The sequence below is a fragment of the Equus quagga genome, chromosome 12, assembly GCF_021613505.1.
Source record: "Equus quagga isolate Etosha38 chromosome 12, UCLA_HA_Equagga_1.0, whole genome shotgun sequence".
Classification (NCBI taxonomy): Eukaryota; Metazoa; Chordata; class Mammalia; order Perissodactyla; family Equidae; genus Equus; species Equus quagga.
Window position 1 is genome coordinate 96112395 of NC_060278.1, and position 20991 is coordinate 96133385.

General features: G+C 43.7%; 2 protein-coding genes across 2 annotated transcripts in view; one reads left to right on the plus strand and one right to left on the minus strand.

Moving 5' to 3' along the window:
- Positions 1-4406, minus strand: part of TOMM34 (translocase of outer mitochondrial membrane 34) — an 18172-nt gene extending 13766 nt beyond the window's left edge. Inside the window, exon 1 of the mRNA XM_046679441.1 lies at positions 4170-4406. Coding sequence (XP_046535397.1) covers positions 4170-4305 — 136 coding nt within the window. The 5' untranslated portion in view covers positions 4306-4406. The remainder of the gene's footprint in view (positions 1-4169) is intronic.
- An 8248-nt stretch (positions 4407-12654) lies between these two features.
- Positions 12655-20991, plus strand: part of STK4 (serine/threonine kinase 4) — an 87105-nt gene continuing 78768 nt past the window's right edge. Inside the window, exons 1-2 of the mRNA XM_046679128.1 lie at positions 12655-12756; positions 18133-18213. Coding sequence (XP_046535084.1) covers positions 12722-12756; positions 18133-18213 — 116 coding nt within the window. The 5' untranslated portion in view covers positions 12655-12721. The remainder of the gene's footprint in view (positions 12757-18132; positions 18214-20991) is intronic.

The following is a 20991-nucleotide window of genomic DNA, read 5'->3' on the forward strand; positions in this document are numbered from 1 at the left end:
GCTTCCTGCCAGTCACAGGGAACTAAGCGTCTTCTCATTCACTCAGTCCAGCACTGAACTTGGTACCAGGCAAAAGATAACATGAAATAGATGGCTTCTGTAGCAAAGAATTCTATGCTGTAACCACTTGGGTGTGTGTGTTAATTTTATTACAAAAAGCATGCAAACCAAATTTTAAAAAGGAGAAAGAACAACATGATAAATGGCCTGAACAAGTGTTGTGGGGACATAAAAAGACTAATTCTGCCTGGTCTTCTGGGTCTCACAGGACTGGGGAGAACTTAATCAGGGGAAGGACTCAAGCTACCCAGTGGGGAGGAGAATTATCAGACATTTCCCTAAACGAAGTCCTTACCCTCAGGAATCTCAGAAGCTCAAGACCTTTATTGTGGCCACGGTGATTTTCATTTTTAAAAATAATTTTTCAACCACTTCATACCTACTAGATGGGCCATAATTAAAACAAATAAACGAACAACTGGAAACTAATAAGTATTTATCCAGTAATTCTATTCCTAGGAACAGAATTCCAAATGAATTTCTAAAAGAATGGAAAACAAGGCCCACCCTGTGGCATAGTGGTTAAGTTCATGTGCTCCACTTTGGTGGCCTGGGATCTGGAGGTTCAGATCCCAGGCGCAGACCTAGCACCATTCATCAAGCCACGCTGTGGCGGCATCCCACATAAAAGAGAGGAAGATTGGCACAGATGTTAGCTCAGGGCCAATCTTCCTCACACACACACAAAAGAATGGAAAACAAGCTCTCTTCTGAAAATTTTGAAACGCATAGAAAAGAGAATAAAAGATACTCGGAATCCATCACTAGACTTGGCATTCATTCTATTTATTTTCACCCTTTTCTATTTTTGATATGGCTAAAGCTCCACCCCTCCCCAACCTTCTCCCTTGGCTCCCTCCACAAACCCTCGAAGTCAGCACAGTCCTGAAGCTGGTATGTAACATTCTCATGCACGTTTGTCTACATTTATTTTATATTGATTCATACAAGATAATATATCGTTTTATATCCTTTAAAGCTTTTCCTTTAAAGGATAAGCTTTAATGTGGTATCATATTGCCTCTCCTTCTGCAACTTGCCTTTTTTCACTTAGTATCATATTACCATACTGATGCATGATATCTTTCATTCAATACCAACAATAACAAGCATAAGAAAATAATGACCTTTTTTTCTTACTTTGCCAGGCCCTGAGTGAGACAGCAAAATACAGAGATAAGTAAGATACACCCCTGCCCTTAAGGACCAAGCACAAGTACTCAAAACTTGTAATCTATCTCAAGTCCCCAGAGCACGGTTGCCCAGAAACAGCCCTGGTGTGGTGGAAAGGGCATCAGAACCTACAGTGCAGCCTGGGATCAAGTCACCTAATCCCTCTGATGGCAGGGGCTCACCTATCACACGAAGATATCACTTCACAGACGCGCGGGCAGGGTTCACCGTGTCAGGCTGCTCCCTGCTCTCTTTGCAAGATCACGAAAACTGATCGGAGAAATCAAGGGACTTGCTCATAAACTACCCAGAAAATCAGTAGCAGGATCAGAACCAAACTGGTCCCCCACTAAACCTAGACACCAGGCTAGCTCTTCCAGGGACCCAGAATAAATCCACACAAACGCACAAGCTTGTCCAGGCCAGCTGAGGTAGGAGGAAAGAAAAAGGCAAAAATATCAAGACTCCTCAGCAACTTCATCAAATGGGGCTGAGACGAGGAGATGAACCTAAAGGGGAGTGTTCTAGCAAAACAGATGGGGGCAAAAGAGTGGCTTGCAACTGCAAACAGTCAAACAAAAAAGACTGGAATTTAGAGAAGATCTGGGGAGAAGTCTAGCAAAATGACTAAAAACTTGGCTGTGGGAATCAGACAGGCCCATATTCAAATCCTGCATCTGACGTGTCTTCCTTGTGTCACCCCAGGGTAGGCAATTTAACTCTTCTGGACTCCTCATCTCTAAGTGTCTTATCCATAGGTTAGTATGAAGATGAAATTGGATAATAATGTCTAGCACACAGTAAAGCACTTGCCAAATGCTAGCTGAGAAAGCGAAGGCAGGCAAAGGGAAACAGGAACTACAGAAAAGGGGGCCAATGCGGGCTGCTGGGTAAGACCCTCCGGAGGAGAGGTTTCAGGTAGAGGGTGGTGGCTGGTTGAAAGCAGCTAGAGGCTGGGAGAACTGACAAGAATATGCCACTCCTCTGTTTAAAACTCTCGAGCAGCTTCCCATTAGGGAATACAATCCACACGCCTTCCCACAGCCTCCTCTGTGAAACGCCCATACGGTAAGGTTCTGCCATCTGACTGGCCTCGAGGCTTACTTCTCCCTGGCTCACGATGCCTTGGCTCCTAGAACACACCATGCTTCTTCTGCTGGGGGCCTTTGTAACTACAGTTTCCGCCACCTGGAAGGCTCAGCACCCAAAACTTTGCGCCCTTGGCTTCTTCTCATCATTCAGACATCACCTCAAATGTCACTTCTTCAAAGTTGTTCTTGACATCCCACTCTAAAGGAGCTCCCCAGTCAACTCTGTCACATCACCAAATCTGTCTTCTTCACAACCCTAATCGCTATCAGACTTGTTTACTGATCTACTAGCTTAAGATCCACGCCCCACCCCCAACAAAGAACAAGAATGTACAATCCTTGAGAAAAAGGACCTTCTCTGTCTTGTTATATACTCAGTACATATAGGCGCTCAACAAATATTAACTGAAGATTGAATGGTTGAGAAGGAGGGTTGAATTATATCCTCAGGGATCAGAATGAAGCCTGAATAACTCAGGATGGGGGCCACCAGGACAGCTAAAAAGCAGGCAGCTCACAGGTATCGGGATGGCCACCATAAAAGAACAGAAAATAACAAGTGTTGGTGAGGATGCTGAGAAGTTGGATACATTGTTCACTGTTGGTGGGAATGTAAAATGGTGCAGCCGTTATGGAAGACAGTATGGAAAGTTAAAAACAGTATTACTATCTGATCCAGTAATCCCATTCTGGGTATATTTCCAAAAACAAGCAGGATCCTGGAGATATTGGCACACCCATGTTCATCACAGGCTTATTCACAATAGCCAGGAGTTGGAAGCAATCCAAACATCCGTCAACAGATGAATGGATAAAGAAAATGCAGTATATCCTTACAATAGACTATTACGCCACCTCAGAAAAGGAAATCCTGTCACATGCTACAACATGGATTCTAATGTCCTCCAGGACATTATGCTAAGCAAAATAAGCCAGTCACAGAAGGCAAATACTGTATCTTTTCACTCATTTGAAGTATGTAACGCACAGCTGTCCCTCAGTATCTGGGTGTTATGGGTTCCAGGACTTTTGTGGATACCAAAATCCACAGATGCTCAAGTCTCTTACATAAAACGGCATAGCATTTGCATATAACCCACTGCGCATTCCGCCGTATGCTCTACATCATCTCTAGATTACTTATAATACCAAACAAATGTAAATGCTATGTAAATAGTTGTTACACTGTATTGCTTAGGGAATAACGACAAGAAAAAAAGTCTGTACATCTCCAGTATAGATGCAACCATCGTAGGCCTTTCCATTTGAGGTTGACTGACTCCGAGTTGGGTTGAATCCAGCGACGCCGAACCCGCGGATACCGATGGCAGACTGTAGTCAAAAGCATCGACACAGAAAGTAGAAAGGTGGAAACCAACGTATGTGTGGGGGGGACGTTAGGGTTTAGTGAGTGTAGAGTTTCAGTGCTGCAAGATGATAAAGTTCTAGAGATCGCACTGTAGCACAAGTGAATACACTTAACTCTACACCTAAAAATAGTTGAGACGGTAAAGTCAATGTTGTGTTTTTTACCACCAATAAAAAAGTTATACCAAAAAAAAGTTATAAAGCATCTATTAATATGGAAATACGTTTCTGATATGACATGAAGTGAAAAAAGAAAGAAAGAAAACCATGTTACAATTTCTTTTAAAGACGGAAAGAAAGGGCCAAGGAAGTTTCTAGTAGGATGCCAAAGCGGGGCAGGGGCAGGATGGGCGTGGGAGGGCCCGGGGGCCAGTGGGCCGGGGCTAGGAGGCCCCGGGAGGCAGGAGCGGGCGAGGTCTGGGCAGCCGGGGTGGGGACCAGGAGCGGGGCCGGGGGGAGACGGGGCCAGGGCCGTACCTTGCGCCTGCAGCGCCTGCAGCGCCCGCAGCGCGCGGCTGTAGAGCGCGGCGGCCTCGGCGAACTGGCCGTTGCGGAAGCTCTGGTTGCCGGCGGCGCGGAGCCCCTCCACCGAGTCCGAGAGTTTGGGGGCCATCCCGGGGCCGGCCGGCAAACGGGGGCGCCTCTGTCCCTCGTGGGGAGCAGCGTCCTGCCAGAAGCACCGGCTGCAGGTTGCCGGGTCTGACCCCTAACCTGGCCCGGAGGGGGCGGGGCGGAGCGGGGGGCGGAGCCTGCGCGAACCCGAGGCCCGTAGAGCCCGGCCCCTGCGCGCGTGCTCAGTTGGGAACTTACGTTCCCGAAGCGCGGAAGGGTCGGTCCTGCAGCCTCGCTGGGTGCCTTCGGGTGCTGGACCGCTGTGGATGAAACGGAAAGAGGCCAGTCACTGCTCGCGTGGAGCTTACGTTCTCGTGGGGCCTGACAGCTAGTTAACTCATGAGCAAATGAAGACGATAATCTCATAGTGTCATGAGTGCTGTAAGGAAAACAAAACTGTAACGCAGTAGGAAGTGACCACGTGGGGACTGTTTACCATAAGGAAGATCGGGGAGGCGTCTCTCAGGGACTGATATTGAGCAGAGACCTGAGAAGATTTAGGGATTGCTGTTCCAGACAGACGGATAGCAAGTGCGAAGGCACTGAGGCTGGACACTAACTGGCACCTAGTGCTCTGGAGATACTGATGTAATAAATGAACGCACTGATAGACTGATGATCTTTCGCGGACGGAAACTTCAGCTTATCTTCAGCCCCATCTGACTTCGCTCTGTCCCACTTAATACTCCTTTTTTTTTTTTAACTGCTTGTTGCTACCTGCCCGTATTATGCTGTTTCTCTCGCCTCCTGATATTTGCATATGCTCGCCCCTCCTCCTGGAATTCTTTTCCAAACACTTTGTCTCTTGCCTAATGGTACCTCAACCTATAATCAATTCAAACATCATCTCCTCTGAAAGCTTTTCCTGACTCCTCTTCCACTCCTCCACCATGTCATTCTGCTCCTATCGCTCCCAGGGGTTCATCCCTTATTTGGCGCGTATCACTCTAGTTGTCAGTGTACAGTTTTCTCAAAGACTGTGAGGTCTTTAAAGGCAGGAAGTAGGTTTTCTTTATCTTTGTCTCCCCAAGACCTAATAGGATCTGGCACCCAAGGTGCACGTCTAAGGGTTTGTTGACAAAGACCTGGTCTCTGCCCTCAGGAATTTAGTTGTAATGATTTGTGTAAACTCTTAACCCAATCAGAATGTAAACTTTCTGAAGGTTGGGTGGCTGCTCCATCTGAATCCCCTCAGCCCAGCACAAGCCCCACACAAGAGGAAAGAATGAACTCTTATGTGATGGGGAAGCCAGATGAGGTGCACACCCTGCTGGTTACCTATTTAACAGCCTGTATCTTTGCTTCCAGAGGTCGAAATTTTGCCCGAGATTCTCCTGGCCCGGGAAATGAATCAGGATTTCTCTAAAGCAATCCCAATAATCTCATTCTCTTTTGCCAGTGATTGGCCAAGGGGTGAACATGTGACCCTGATCTGGCCAATGAGATAAGATAATGTCTGCTGGGTACTTGTGGGAAAGGTTTTCTCCCCTCATAAGAAAGAGGTATAGGACTTGGAAATAGCCTTTTTTGCTCTTTCTGCTTTGGACCGTATTGAGTTAAGGACATGATAGCTGAAGGTGTGGTAGCCATTTTGCAACCGTCAGGCAATAAGCACAAGTATGAAGAGCCACCAGGCTGAGTAGGACGGGAGGAGAAATATGAAGTTGACATTGTTGAGCCACTGAATCAAGTCTACAACTGGTCACTTCTGGACTTCTTCTTAATAAACGACATAAAGCCATGGTGACTTAAGCCACCATTGAGACGTTTCTGTCTCAGTCGTTTGCAAGTGAATATATTCTAAGTGGTATACCGGACAAGTACACCTGTGGCAAGTTGTATTTTCCAAAGATAGCTGAAACAATATTCCCAGTCGTCTAGTTGTTCCAGAACCTTGCTACTCCCTCATCAAGAGATGGAGTGTGTCTACTCTCCTGGAAACCGGGTGGGCCTTTGGGGCCTCCTTGACAGTGGAAATGACCTTACGCACCTTCCAAAGCTGTGCCATTAAAAGGCACTACAGCTTTCTCTTGGCTCTCCCTCAGAAATAAGACTTTAGCACTCAGCCTTTATCCTGTGAGGGGGCTGAAGAAAATGGAGAGTCGCCTACTCCCAGCACCAAGTGAGCTCCCAGCCAACAGCCAGCACCAACTTCTCGGCAGTGTGAATGAGGCATTTTGGACAGGGATCCGTCTAAATGCTGAGTGACCCTTGCTGACACTATGGAGTAGAAATGAGGCTTCCTTGCTGAGCCATGCTCAGACTGTAGATTTATGAGAGAGAAAGAAAGATTGTTGTTGTCTTATGCCACTAAACTTTGAAAGTGGTTTCTTACACAGCAATTAATAACTGGAAATCCCTCCCCACAATGCTTCCCATAAATGCCAGGACTGATAAAAGCAGGATTGAAGGAATTTGGGGGAGGGAGAAATTGAGGGGAGACAGAGAATAGGGAAGACTTCCGGGAGGAGGTGACTTTTTAAAAACAGCTTTATTGAGATATAATTTGCATGACATGTAATTCACCCATTTAAAGTGTAAAATTTGATGGTTTTTAGTATATTCTGAGTTGTGTAGTCATCACTACAATGTTTTAAAACATTGTCATCACACCAAAATGAAACCCCACACCCTTTAATCATCATACCCAATTCACCTATTCCCCCATGCCAGCCTTAGGCAACCACTAATCTACTTTCTGATAGATTTGCCTATTTTAGACATTTCATATAAATTGAATCATACAATACATGATCTTTTGTGATCGACTTCTTTCACACAGCATAAGGTTTTCCAGGTTCATCCATGTTGTAGCATGTATCACAACTTCATTCCTTTTTTATCACCAAATAATATTCCATTTTGTTTACCTATTCATCAGTTGATGGACATTTGGGTTCTACCCACTTTTTGGCAGGAGGTGGCTTTTTAACATTTCTTAAGATTTTCATCTCCCTCAGAGCTAACCATCTCATCAAAGCCACATGTCATATGTATTCAGCTCCACTGGGGAAGGAATAGATATTACAGCCATAGTCTCCTTAGTGGGGTAATATCCACAGACATTATTACTGGACAAATACTTAAAAAATTTTTTTTGTTTAAACACTTCTTTTCAGGGTTAATCAATAGTTTCTTTAAACAGTACCTCTGCCTTCCTTGGTTGAAAGACACTGGCAAGTCAAGATGTGTTAGAATCAGGATAAGCATAACATTTCATTTGAGTGAGCCAGGCTCAGCCAATGCTCTTATATGCTGATTCCAAATCATAAGGCCAAAAACAATTAGTCTTGGGGAAAGAAGTATAAACAGTGTCATAATTTGTCAATTTACAGTTCTGGATAATTTTCTACTCAGGTGTGTCAGTGATGGTCTAACCTAAAAACACAATCTGAGTAAGACGGCTTAGGGAAGACTGAAACAATGAGAATTTAAGGCAGGGAATTAGTTTCACAAGTGACAGTGAGGCAGCCCAAAGGACAGCAATAGCAGGAAGTCACTAGGATGCCTAGGACTTGAACATAAAAGGGAAGTGGTGATATTAACAGAGTTCAGAGGTGGCACTAGAGTGGAAGCTGGAACCAAGTCAGGCCTGCCTAGGAGGAGCTGAAGACAAAGTCACTGCTAGATACTTGATCAGAGGCAAAGAAGGCAGAAAAAGAGTCTGGCTTCTCTCTTACTCCCACCCTCTGTCTCCTAGTACTGCTGGCTGGTCAGCTGACATGGGGGCCTGGGAAGTGAACCTGCAGGGTCAGTCTCCTCCCCAAGATTTCTTAGGTATGACATCAAAAGTATGACCCATCAAAGAAAGAAACAGGATAGACTGGACTTAGAAAAAATTAAGAACTTCTGTTCTTTGAACGAGACTGTTAAGAGAATGAAAAGACAATCCCCAGGAAATGTTTGTAAATCACATATCTGATAAAGGACTTGAATCCAGAACATTCAAAAACTCTAAAAACTCAATAATAAGGAAATAATCCAATTTTAAGAAAGGCAGCGGGCCAGTGGCACAGCAGTTAAGTTCTGCTTCGGCAGCCCAGGGTTTGCTGGTTCGGATGCCGGGTGCAGACTGAAGCTCTGCTGGTCAAGCCACGCTGTGGTAGGCGTCCCACATATAAAATAGAGGAAGATGGGCAGGCACGGATGTTAGCTCAGGGCCAGTCTTCTTCAGCAAAAAGAAGAAGATTGGTGGGGCTGGCCCCGTGGCCGAGTGGTTAGGTTCGCGCGCTCCGCTGCAGGCGGCCCAGTGTTTCGTTGGTTCGAATCCTGGGCGCGGACATGGCACTGCTCATCGGACCACGCTGAGGCAGCGTCCCACATGCCACAGCTAGAAGGACCCACAACGAAGAATATACAACTATGTACGGGGGGCTTTGGGGAGAAAAAGGAAAAAATAAAATCTTTAAAAAATAAAAAAATAAAAAAAATAATAAAAAAAAAAAAAATAAAAAAGAAGAAGATTGGTGGCAGACGTTAGCTCAGGGCAAATCTTCCTCAAAAAAAAAAAAAAGACAAAGAAGAAAGGCAAAAGACTTGTACAGACACTTTAAAAAAGAAAATAAACAGATGACAAGCACTTAAAAAGATGTGCAGCATCATTAGTCATTAGGGAAACGCAAATTAAAACCACAATGAGATGCCACTACATACCTATTAGAATGGCTAAAATTACAAACACTGACCACACTGAGTGTACGTCAGGATGTGGAGCAACTAGAACTCTCAACCACCGTTGCTGGAAAAGTCAAATGGTACAGCCACCTTGGAAAACAGTCTCTTAACACATTAAACATCTATCTTTCATATGACCTAGCTATTTCTTACCTGCATATTTATGCAAAAGAAATGAAATGTACTTTTATATGTATGTATGTCTGCATGTATGTCCACAAAAAGACTTGTATACAAATGATCATAAATCGTTTATTTGTAATAACCAAAACCTGGAAAATTACTGTTTTAAATCACTGGGTTTAGGGATGGTTTATTACATGGTGATAGTTAGCTGACACACCTAATTTCTAGAAATTTTTTGTATCTTTACATGGCCCCATATTCAACCTGGTTCTGGCTACCTCTCCGACCTCACCTCCTACTTTTCTCTTCCTTCTTCACTCTGCTCCAAACATGCCAACGTCTTGCTGCTCTTCTAACATAAGCCTTTGTCCTTGCAGTTCCTTCTGCCTTAAATATCAGTGTGACATTCTCTCACTTCAGCCACATCTCTGCTCAAATATCATCTCCTCAGAACGGCCTTCCCCAATCACCGATCGAAATTACTCCCCATCCCACCTTCCACAGTCTTAATTTCTCCTCTTATGATTTTTAATACCAGACATTTTCTATCATGATTTATCGCTACACTAATTAATTATTTTTCTAATAACTATCTCTTCTACACTGTAAATTGCAAAAAAGGGAAAACTGATATATGTCTTGAATATTGTTATATACCCAGGGCCTCTCACAGGACTGGCTCATGGAGCTCAGTAAGTGTTGAATGAATGAAGCATGAGTAACCCTGCTCATTGGTTCCTTCTCTTAAGCTATTAGCATATTATGGTTGGCTGAGGCTTCCTATTTAAATTTAAATTAATTAAATTAAATTTAAAAATTCAGTTTTTCAGTCACACTAGCCATATTTAAATTCCTTAATAGGGGCTGGCCTGGTGGTTAAGTTCATGAGCTCCACTTCAGTGGCCTGGGGTTCACAGGTTCGGATCCAGGGCACAAACCTAGCACCGCTCGTCAAGCCATGCTGTGGCGGCATCCCAGATAAAATAGAGGAAGATTGGCACAGATGTTAGCTCAGCAACAATCTTCCTCAAGCGAAAAGAGGAAGATTGGCAACAGATGTTAGCTCAGGGCCAATCTTCCTCACACATACACACAAAAAGTGCTCAATAGCCACATGCGGCTCGTGGCTACTGTTCTGGACAGCACATATAGAATTATTTCCACTATTTCCACTGTTGCAGGAATTCCTATGGGGCAGTGCTGCACTGGACATTCTGTGGGAAAAGAGGGCAATCCTAATGTCAGTCCATCTTCTGGAAAAATCCTGGGAAAGGACAAAGGAGGGAAGTTTGGCAGTGTTCTTTGGTAAACTGATGTTTATTTTTTAAAATGTTCATTGAGTACCTGCTCAACCACAGGGATGAGTGTGCAGGCACAATGGGAGCTCAGACAGAGCTGCCCTTCAGGGAGGAAAACATCCAGTGGGCAGCAGGGCCTGAACATATGGTAAAAAGTTGAGTGTGCTTTGGGAGAAGTACCGGAAAAGTGCTAGGGGATTCCAGAAGACAGAGGGTAGGCTTCTTGCAGGAGGGACCCATGACAGCTTTCTGTACTTTGTAGGAATTCTTTTTGATCTTTACTTCCTCAGGGCTCTCACTGCCATTGGTACAGATTTCTAATAGAGCAAAGTGGCAAATAAAACATGGATTTTGTGGAATCAGGACAGTCTTGGGTTAAAACCTTTGCTCCCATTAGCTGTGGATATGTGAGTCTCAGCTTCCTCATCTGAGAAACTGGGGATAATAATTCTTACTTCATAGGGTTGTTTTAAAAATTAAGTGATAGGCTAGGACTGCACCTAAACACAGCAGCTTCTCAGTAAACGTTGTCCTCCTCTGTCAGGGGAATGGCTCTTTTATCCCATTTTTAGCATATGGGGTGTCATACCTGAGTGGCACCAAAAGGTGGCTGCTCAGGTGTTAAGTGTCGTAGGCCTTTGGGAAAAGCAGGACAATTAAAAACAGTGAGAGGTTGCTCTGGGTACATTTTTCTCCTGTAACTTTCCCCAGAGGTAAGTTGGGTGTCATCTGCCATTTTTCTAACATTCACTGATGGTGGCAAATGGGGATTTAACCACAGCCATAGCTGGCAGTGGAGCTCTGACTCTCATGCCCAGCCAGAGGGTACACATGAATGGTTGTCTAGTTTAATGGTGCAGGCTCTAGAATCAGTCAGACCAGGATTTAAATTCCTAAAGCTATACTTTTAGCTGTGTGATAATCACCTCTCTGCCCTTATAAAATGAGAGCAATGAGAGTGCTTACCTTACAGCGTTGTGAGGAGTATTTAATGATTTACTATCAGTAAAGCACTGAGAACATGGAGAAGGGGAGGAAAAACCATTCCTGTACTCTCCAGGCTCCTCTGGCTGGTCTCAGAACTAAACCGACAGGAGACAGAATAACAGGAGACAATGACACACGTTTAATAACACGTATACATGGGAGAAACCCAGAAAAACTGAGTAACTCTCCAAAACGGCATCTTCAGCTATGGACAATGGAGGATATTGGGGGGTAGTGGTTTGGGACTTCAAAGGGGAGGAAGGCAATTCACATGTAGATGGATAAGCAAATGTTTGATTAACAAATGTTGACCATGCCTTGCAAAGACAATGAGACACGGAGAGGACTTTGCTTAAAAGACCCCTGTTAGGTTCCCCCAAGTCTACCACAACTATAGTATGATATATAGTTTACATGATACTATAGTTATCTTATGGTATTAGCTCCTTCCTGGACAGGACCTTCTATCTTAAATTCTTTGGGGCAGTTACAGGGAAGGTCAAAGTTTCTTTCAGAGTCTTTTGTTCTTAAAAATAATCAAGCGAAAGAGACACACTTAGGGGTAGCAAATTCTTATCCCTCACAGTGGTAAGACAGTTTGTCAGATAATTAATACATAAAATTGGGGATAATCTTACCTGCTTGATGTGAGGATTAAATGAAACAACATATGAAAGCAAGTACATGGCAAGATGGCAAGAGCTTAATAAATAGTGGCTATTTTTATGTCTACAAACTAACTCAAAGGAGAGGCTATTAAGGAAGAGGGTGCGGAAATTTGCAGGCTGATGCTCTGTGACACCCAAGAAGGTGTTCGCGGTCCAGCTTCATCTGGAACAAGACTTCTACCAGCTAAGAACGGCTGAAAACCACAAATACTTCCAGAGGTCCCTGGAGCAGCGCTTCCCAGGAATCGCGCGGAACTTGGCTTGAGAATCCATAGTTTTCATCAAGCCGGCGCTTCGCGAGCAGCCTCAGGACCCCCATCTGAGAAATAAGAGGCCGAGACCGAGGCAGAGATGGCTTCCCAATCTGGGTACCGGGTGGGTGTCTTGGGCCAAGGGGTTCTCAACGACAGCCTCGAGGCCGGCTGAGGACGCTTGCGGGACGAGTCTCCTGGACTGCTGGGTTACGGATCCGCGCCCCGGCGCGCCACGTGACTCAGGGCCCGCACCACGTGATCCAGCCCCGGTCCTTGTGGCCCCGCCCCGCGCCTCGCCGCTTCCGGTAGGGGCGGAAAGCGGAAGTGTGGGAGGGTCTGCTGGGCGGGCTCGGGGAGGTCCCCGGGGAGGATGGAGCAGTGAGCGGGCTTGGGCGGCTGCCGGCAGCGCCATGGAGACGGTGCAGCTGAGGAACCCGCCGCGCCGGTGAGGGGCCACTGGCTCAGAGGAAGGGGGTCGAGGGGAGGGAAAGGCGGGAACTGGCGGAGGAGGGACACGCGTTGTCCAGCCGCCGAGGGGAGGGACCTGCGGGGCGAGGCGATCCGGCTGATGGGGCACCTGCTGAGTCGGGGACCTCTGGCGGGTGGGGGTCCGGGAGAGAGAAGCAGGCGCCGAGGGGGATAAACGTGGGGCTGGTTAGGGAGAGCGCTTGCTGTAGGCAGACATCCAGGGGGACTGCCGAAGGGAGCAGCTGCTGAGGAACGTGGGGACAAGTTAGGGAGAACACCTGCTGAGGGCTGGGGGCCACTGGGGGAAGCTAGCCTAGAAGGGACTCACCGAGGTAGGGGCAATGCTGAACCGAGATGACAGCCTGTGAGGGGTCTGTCTAAGGGATGGGTCGGGAACAAGCTGAGAGGAAGGCTGGGTGGACGGGGTCCCACCTGAGGGGTGCAGCGGGGGAGGATCTGCCGGGGGAAAAGCTTTGCTGCGAAGGCTGAAGGTCTGTCAAGAAAGGTTGAAGGTCTCGCAAGGGAGGGAGGCTTCCTGGAGGATAGCATTTACGAAGATGTTCTTCGTAGTGTCCCCATTCTAGGGTGATGATGGCAGTGATGGCATCTGTCATGCCTGATGTCCAGTGCCTTCCTAATTTTCCTCACATCCTCCTCAGCGCTTCAAACGCAACACTGGGAGGTAGATAAGGAAGTAAGAGGATTTTTTTTTCAAGCTGGGCAAATCGAGGCCCAGAAGAGTTGAGACGCAGACCCCTGTGTTTCCTTCTTTACTCTAGGCTGGGTCAGTGGACCCGGCCAGCCTGTGCCCTTTTCAGGCCTCTCTTGTTTTGTGAGTATCAACTCCAGGTCCTCTTGATACCTGGAATTATTTTAAGTCCAGATCAGGGAGGTGGCTGATCCTAGAAAGTCTGAACTCCTGAGTTGGTTGCAGTTGTATCGTTGATTTGCTCTGTGGACACCAGGGTCTTAGGTCACTCTGCCACATTGGAGGAAAATGGAGAGTAGAGATCGAGGGAGTCGTGCTTCCCTGAGGTGCAGTGTTGTTAGCTTCTGTTTCACAGAGACCTCTGACTTCCTGCAGCAGAATGAGCACTAAAGTAGGAAGTGTTCAGTGTGTGGCAGTGCGCGGGGCGATGGAGAGGTGAAGCGAAGGGATTGACAGCCTGGGCTACACATTTGGGGTTTGTTTGAAGTGCACAAACACTGCAGAAGGCAGATAGCTGGTTGGGATGGACTCATAATTCACCCTAGTGTAATGTGCTGAGACTGAAATAATAATGATGATATTACAATCAGATAGCACCTACTGGGTGCCAGACACTGTTCTCAGTGCTTTCCTTGTCCCCTGTTGAACCATAGGAAAATGCTGATATTTGACCATTTTTGACCTGTAAATATGGTAATTCTGTATGGCTCAACTTATTGTTGACTCATTTGATCCTCACAACAATCCTATCAAGTAGTTATCTCTATGTCTCTATTTTACAGGTGATAAAACTGAGGCACAAAGAGGTTAGTGGTTTGCCACAGGTCCCACAGTTAGTAAGTGGCAGAGCTGGGATTTTAATCCAGGCTGTCTGGTCCGAAGTCCATGCTCTTCACTGCCTCACTCTGATGCCTTTCTGGAAGTACCCGTGTTTCACAGGGCCTCGTGTATGTTAGCAGATATTTGCCATAGCACCGTAGTGATCCATTTATAAATGTACGCTGGTTATATTTCTTTCTGAAATATGTTGGTTCTTTCTCCTTGGTTTCTTTCTCTGAGGGCTTGCTTTAATTGGAAAGAGGATTAGGAATCTGAGTTTTGTTTCTGCCTTTGCCTTGTGTTGTATGATCTTGGGCAAAAGAGTAGAACTTTTTGCTTTTTGACACTCATTCCTGTACCTTTTGGGTTTTAAAAAATGTATTAAATATGCAAGAGAAGAGCATTGCAAGACAGTTCTTGAATGACTGGTGCTTTCCTGTTTATCGTAACTAATTTGCATCATAACTAATCTGCCTAATTTGCAGCAGATTAAGTTTATTAATCATTTGTATTAGTTTGTTAGGACTGCCATGTTGGTTTCACAGACTGGGTGTCTTAAACAGCAGGAAGTTATTTTCTCTGGAGGCTAGAAGTCTAAGATCAAGGTATCGGCACGGTTGTTTCTTTGAGACCTCTTTCCTTGCGTTATAAATGGCTGTCTCCTTCCTATGTCTTCATATGGTCTTCTCTCTGACTGTGTCCTCGTCTCCTCTTAGAAGGACGCCAGTCATATTGGGTTAGGTCTCACCCATATGACCTTGTTTTACCTTAATCACCTCTTTAAAGGCCCTATCTCCAAATATAATTACATTCTGAGGTACTGATGGGTAGGACTTTAGCATATGAATTGGGAGGGGTGTCTTCATTTAATTATCATTTAAAAAACGTCATGAGTTTATCTTATATATTTGTTGTTGTCCATATGAAATTCAGTGTGGAGGGAGGGATAGGTACACATAAATAAAAGGAACCTCACCAGAGTTGTAAGAGGGGAGAAAGAGATTTGAGAATTAGCCAGACCTCTGAGTAACTACTTCATAAACACTCTTATTTGTATTTGGAAAGATGCAGATGTCTTTTCAGAGAGTCAGATGGCCTGTGTTCCCAACAAGGAGTGGCAGTGCCAATGCAGGAAATGCTCTTTGTGTTCACGAGTTTGACATTTGTGTGTGAGTGAGTGATGATAGATTAAAGTCGATGGCTTACGTAGGAGTTTATGATTTTAAAAAGTGAGTCGCCATTAGCTAATCATGGTGTGGTGGAAGGTGTAGAGTGCATTTCTGGGATGCTGGCCATCCACGTGGCCTTCTGACTTAGAAGAGGAACATCACTGGTATTTGGTCCATGGAGGCTGTGTTGGCCAGGCCTGTGTGGTTTATGAGCAAGCGGTGGCACTAGCTACCTAGGACCTGGGGAAGTCCCACCTGAGAGCTGAATCGTCAGAGTCGGGCTGTTTGGGTTACAGTGCTTCTTCCATGAAGACTCTTGGTATAAAATATCATTGAGTGACTTATCAAAAGATTTTCCAGGGGCCGGCCCCGTGGCTGAGTGGGTAAGTTCGTGTGCTCCACTACGGTGGCCCAGGGTTTTGCTGGTTCGCATCCTGGGCGCGGACATGGCACCATGGCTGAGTGGTTAAGTTCGTGTGCTCCACTAGGGCGGCCCAGGGTTTCGCTGGTTCGCATCCTGGGCGCGGACATGGCACCACTCGTCGGGCCAGATTGAGGCAGCATCCCACATGCCACAACTAGAAGGACCAACAACTAAAATATATAACTATGTACTGGGGTGGGGGTTGGGGAGAAAAAGCAGAAAGAGAAAAAAAGAAGATTGGCAACAGGTGTTAGCCAGGTGCCAATCTTAAAAAAAAAAAAAAGATTTTCCATAGAAATCTTATTTGTTGATAATCTAGTAATACTTTTTAGGGCGAAATTGTGTTTTACTTTGAAAACAAAGATTGGTGATAAAGGTTTATGATCCCCATCGTTACATTCATTAATCCATTCAGCAAATATTTGTTGACCACATCTGGGTTATCAGGCACCAGAGATATAAAGATCCCTTAAGCCTGGAACAAAAACAAAGAAAAAACCACTTAGATTGTTTTAAAGGAGTATCTGAGCAGTCATATAAAGTTTGTCAAAGTATTATCAGAGGCTTGCAGCTGTCTCATGGCAGTGGCTGTTTCCTTTGTGGTCTCTGTAATAGTTGAAATAGTGAGTTTTGCTTTTTGTAAACCACAAAGTCAACACTTAAAAGGAACACATTTGATCTTCCTTTATATAAACTGTTTATAAAATTTTAATTATGCTTGAGAAGTGAGGTATTGTCCATTGTTTATACAATTACAATTCAGTGCTTCACAAAAAACCCCTGGCTTCTGGGATGTACATTCTAACTTCTGAGTTCGTAGAAATTTCGCTTCTCAAGTTTAAGAGGAGTTTCACTTCAGCCCTTTTTGTTTTGAAGCTGGGAGTTTTTGTGATGTCAATGGAATTTAATTTTTAGGACCTTTGGATTTTCAAAGGTCAGTGTGGTCATTTTGTTCTGTTAATTTTCAGGTTGTGGCAGTTATTGACTTGCAGCGATTCTGCCTTTCTCTAGGACGTCTCTTCGATGTTTATAAAGTTCAAGAAGATTGTTCTTTTGTGATCAGTGTTTAGGTAGATACAGTTGATGTGTCCAGGGGTTTTTTTTTGTCTTCTGGTTTTGCTGTTTTCTCTAGGAAGGTACACATTTGTTTGTGTGTGTGTGTGTATTTTTTTAATTCAAGTCTTTTCTTGTAAAAATTGGTACTGTCCAGTTTGTTTAAACCTTTTTCTTTGCGAAGAAATCCAGTGTACCTACTTCCATATTTTACCGTTTCCTGCACTCTCTTTTCTTTGTTGTTCTTTGTAGTTTCAGGAAGCCATTGTATAGACTATACACAAACACAAGTATTCCTTTGCAAGCTCCTTCTTTAAGCCTGTTAATAATCTTCAAAGGTCCCAGAGTTTTTTTAAAAAAATTGTTAATTTATAACCTCCCAATTTTGTTATGGTTATCTGGCATAGTCAGAAAAATCTGAATTATCTGAAAGTTGTAAGGAGCCATATATCTTTGATTCTGAGAACTAGGCAAAGGTACATAGCTGCTCATGAGAGAGACTATTTGAAACTCCCAGCTGCCTAGTTATTTTTCACTTCTGATCATGTGTAAGTGTATCCTTTCCACTTTCTGTTTCTGTGATACCTGTAGAATCCATGTGTTTGGACAAAATATCCAAAACCTTGCTAAAGGAGAGCAAGCGTCTTGCGTGTCTTCCTTGGCCTCCAGTCCAAGACCATGTTTCAATTTGTAGTTAACCTTACCCTAAACGTCTTTTCTGAAGAGATAGTTATGCCTTTTTAATTCATGGAATCTCAAGATTTAAATGGATTTGAAAGGTTACGTCGAGTGCTCATATCCACTCTACCGCATTTCAGCCACATGATGATTCATTTTCTGTTTAAATTCTCCAGTGATGGGGAACTCAGAACTTCTGAAGGTGGTCTAAACCATTTCAGAACAACTTTTATTGTTAGAAAATTCTTACACCTGTTGAACTGAAGTCTGCCTCTTGGTAGCTCTCCACCGTCTGGTGTTGATTTTGCTCAAGGGGTGACCCCTTCTATAGAGCAGCCCTTCTGCTCCCCTTAAAAGTCTCGTAGCTTACCTTTGTTGTTATTTACTATGAAGACTTTGTGGAGAAATTCCTAAGATGCTAACTGTGAAATATTACTGTATTTTGTGTTCTATTTGCTCACAAGTAAAATGTATTTCATGTTTATATTTCTTCATTCACAGGCAGCTGAAAAAGTTGGATGAAGATAGTTTAACTAAACAACCAGAAGAAGTGTTTGATGTCTTAGAGAAACTTGGAGAGGGGTGAGTGTACAGAAAGTAAAGGTAGCCCAGTAGGTCCCATTCTTTTTCCTTAGAGAAAGGATATGAACCTTTCTCATGGCAATAATTTACAAACCTGAGGAGAAGAAAAGGGAGTGTTGCATATCGGCACTGCTCTGGGTGCGGTGGGAGATAGATTTACAACTTGAAATGCCCTTTTCCTCTTCTCCCCCATGAGTATTATAGACAGATGTAGTGATTCTTGGTCTTTTTAACACCAAGGACGTCTATTGTTTTCTCTCCTGTAGAATCCACGGTTTGCATTTTATCTGTTTAACAGATAACACTAATGAGTTTATACTTCATTTAAAATTTTTTATTAATCAGACATTTGTATTTGCTGTTCATAGCTTCTGATTGATATGCAATAATTGTTGTTTCAGTAAAAAACAATAGAATTCAGCATTTTGGTTAGTCATTGCAGCTTTGTGAAATACAGTAAATAAATCAGATAAATCAGTCACTACCTTTGCAGCCTCCTGAGAGATCCAAAACCCCAGGCTGGGAACTAGTGGGTTTCATGAAAGAGATTTGTGAATGGGTGTATAAAATATGGGGGAAATGGCACTTAATAGTAGACAGTGGCTGTCATTGACTTTTATGGTACAATAAAGGTTGCATCATACTTTTTTTTACTTTTACATGTCTTTTTAATTTAATCCTTGTGTATTTCTTTCTTCTTTTGTAATGACCCAGACATTAAAATATTAGGGACACACTCTCTTAACTGTTTGTTGTTGTTAATTTTTGAACAGATAATCAATTCATATGATTCAAAATTATAAAAGCATGAAAGTGTATATAATGAAAAAATCTGCCCTTCCCTCTGTGTCTCAGCCACCCCAACGCAACCAGCATAGCAGTTTTTTGTATATCCTTTGGAGATAGTTTATACATATTTAAGCAAATTGTGTGTTTATGTGAGTGTGTGTGTATGTGTGTATATTTAATCTCTTGGGAGTACTTCTGGTTCAAGAGAAGACCTGAAATATTAACTTTTAAAAATGTCTATTATCTAGTTACTGTATGCTCTTGTGTATGCTCTTTAAAATCAGCTTTTATATGTCGTTAGATTATTTTGGGGTTTAGTGTTATTTATGTCTAATATAGATAAATAATGTTAAATCCAATCGTGGATTCCATGAAATAGGTTTTCATGGATTACCTCCTTGTAAAAAACATTAGTCATCATCTTTTTGTAAGTTGGAAAAATACTCTTTGGAATCAAACAAGAAATCAAGCATAGAAGGGAAGTAAAAGATAATCCCAGCTGTGCTGCTATAGTACAGGATGAATGGGAAGACTGCAAGTTGACTTGGCCGCTTTAAAGGTACGGAAGAACGACAGTCCCTCCACGTCTCTTGCCCACCATTTTCAGCTTTAGCTTGGTATCCTTGCTATTTTCCTCAAGGCAATGAGTCCAAGGTCCTTAATCTAACCATGCTTACAGGTTATACTTGGAATAAGATAAAGAGTGGTAGGCATAATTGACTATGTAACTAACTTGTCTCTTTCATTTTTAATAAACGTGTGTTACGGTAGTAAGAGCATAGACTCTGAAGTTGGACACACCTGGGTTAAAGGCCTTGCTCTGCTGTCTGTTGGTTATAATAAACATGTAAGATTGCTTAATATTTTGAAGCTTCACAAGCCTTAGCTATAAAGTGGGGATAATAATAGTATCTTTTGGGGTTGTGGCGAGTATTACATGAGATAATGGAAGTAAAATACTTAGTATAGTCCTTGTCACATAGTAAGTCCTCACTAAGTGGCAACTCTTATTATTTTATTTTTAAATGTAGACACTGAAGCATTTTTCAGACCTTATCATGTCAAATCAAAGTTAAATTTTAAAGTATATTTAGAGGGGCTGTTGGCACAGCAGTTAAATTTGTATATTTTGCTTTGGCGGCTCTGGGTTTGCCAATTTGGATCCCAGGTGTGGACCTACACAGTGCTTGTCAGGCCATGCTGTGGCAGGCGTCCCACATATAAAGTAGAGGAAGATGGGCACGGATGTTAGCTCAGGGCCAGTCTTCCTCAGCAAAAAAGAGGAGGATTGGTGGCAGATGTTAGCTCAGGGCTAATCTTCCTTAAAAAAAATAAATAAAGTATGTTTAGGTGTTCTTGAAGGGAGCTTGGTTTGGGCTGATGGCGTTTGGGGAATGTCAAAAGGAAACCACAGACAGAGAATCTATCAGGAATATAAGGAAAAGCTAAGCTAATTATGATTATTTTTAATTGTGCTTTAGATCAAAGACCTTGGAAATTTCCCCATAAAGATGTCACCAGAGTAAAAACAAACAAAGCTTCAGATCTTTCTCCCCATGTTGTTGCCATATTATTCTTTTAAATGATACCACAAATGCTCTTGGATTTCTATCATCATGGCAGAATGAACCTGAACAAGCTTCATTTAACCAGCAAGATCTTGAAGGAAGACCTTAACGGCACTTACTTTCTAAACACAAACTGCCATGCTATCCTAAAATTGTTCTGGAAAATGAAAGGATTGCGAGCTCTTGCTGACTTGCACCTTGTGAAATGAGCTCTGGCTCAAGGACCGTATTGGATTCTGGAGGCTGCAGTCACTCTGCACTTTGAGGGAATGTGTGGATCTGTGGCCCATAGAGCCAAAGCTCCAGACCGGGATGACGGGACAGCACTGGGAGAGTGTTTTGAATTAGAGCCTAGTGTCCTTTTCCTTCTATTAAAGTTTTACACATTGACTCATTTAAGTTTTTATCATAGGATGATAGT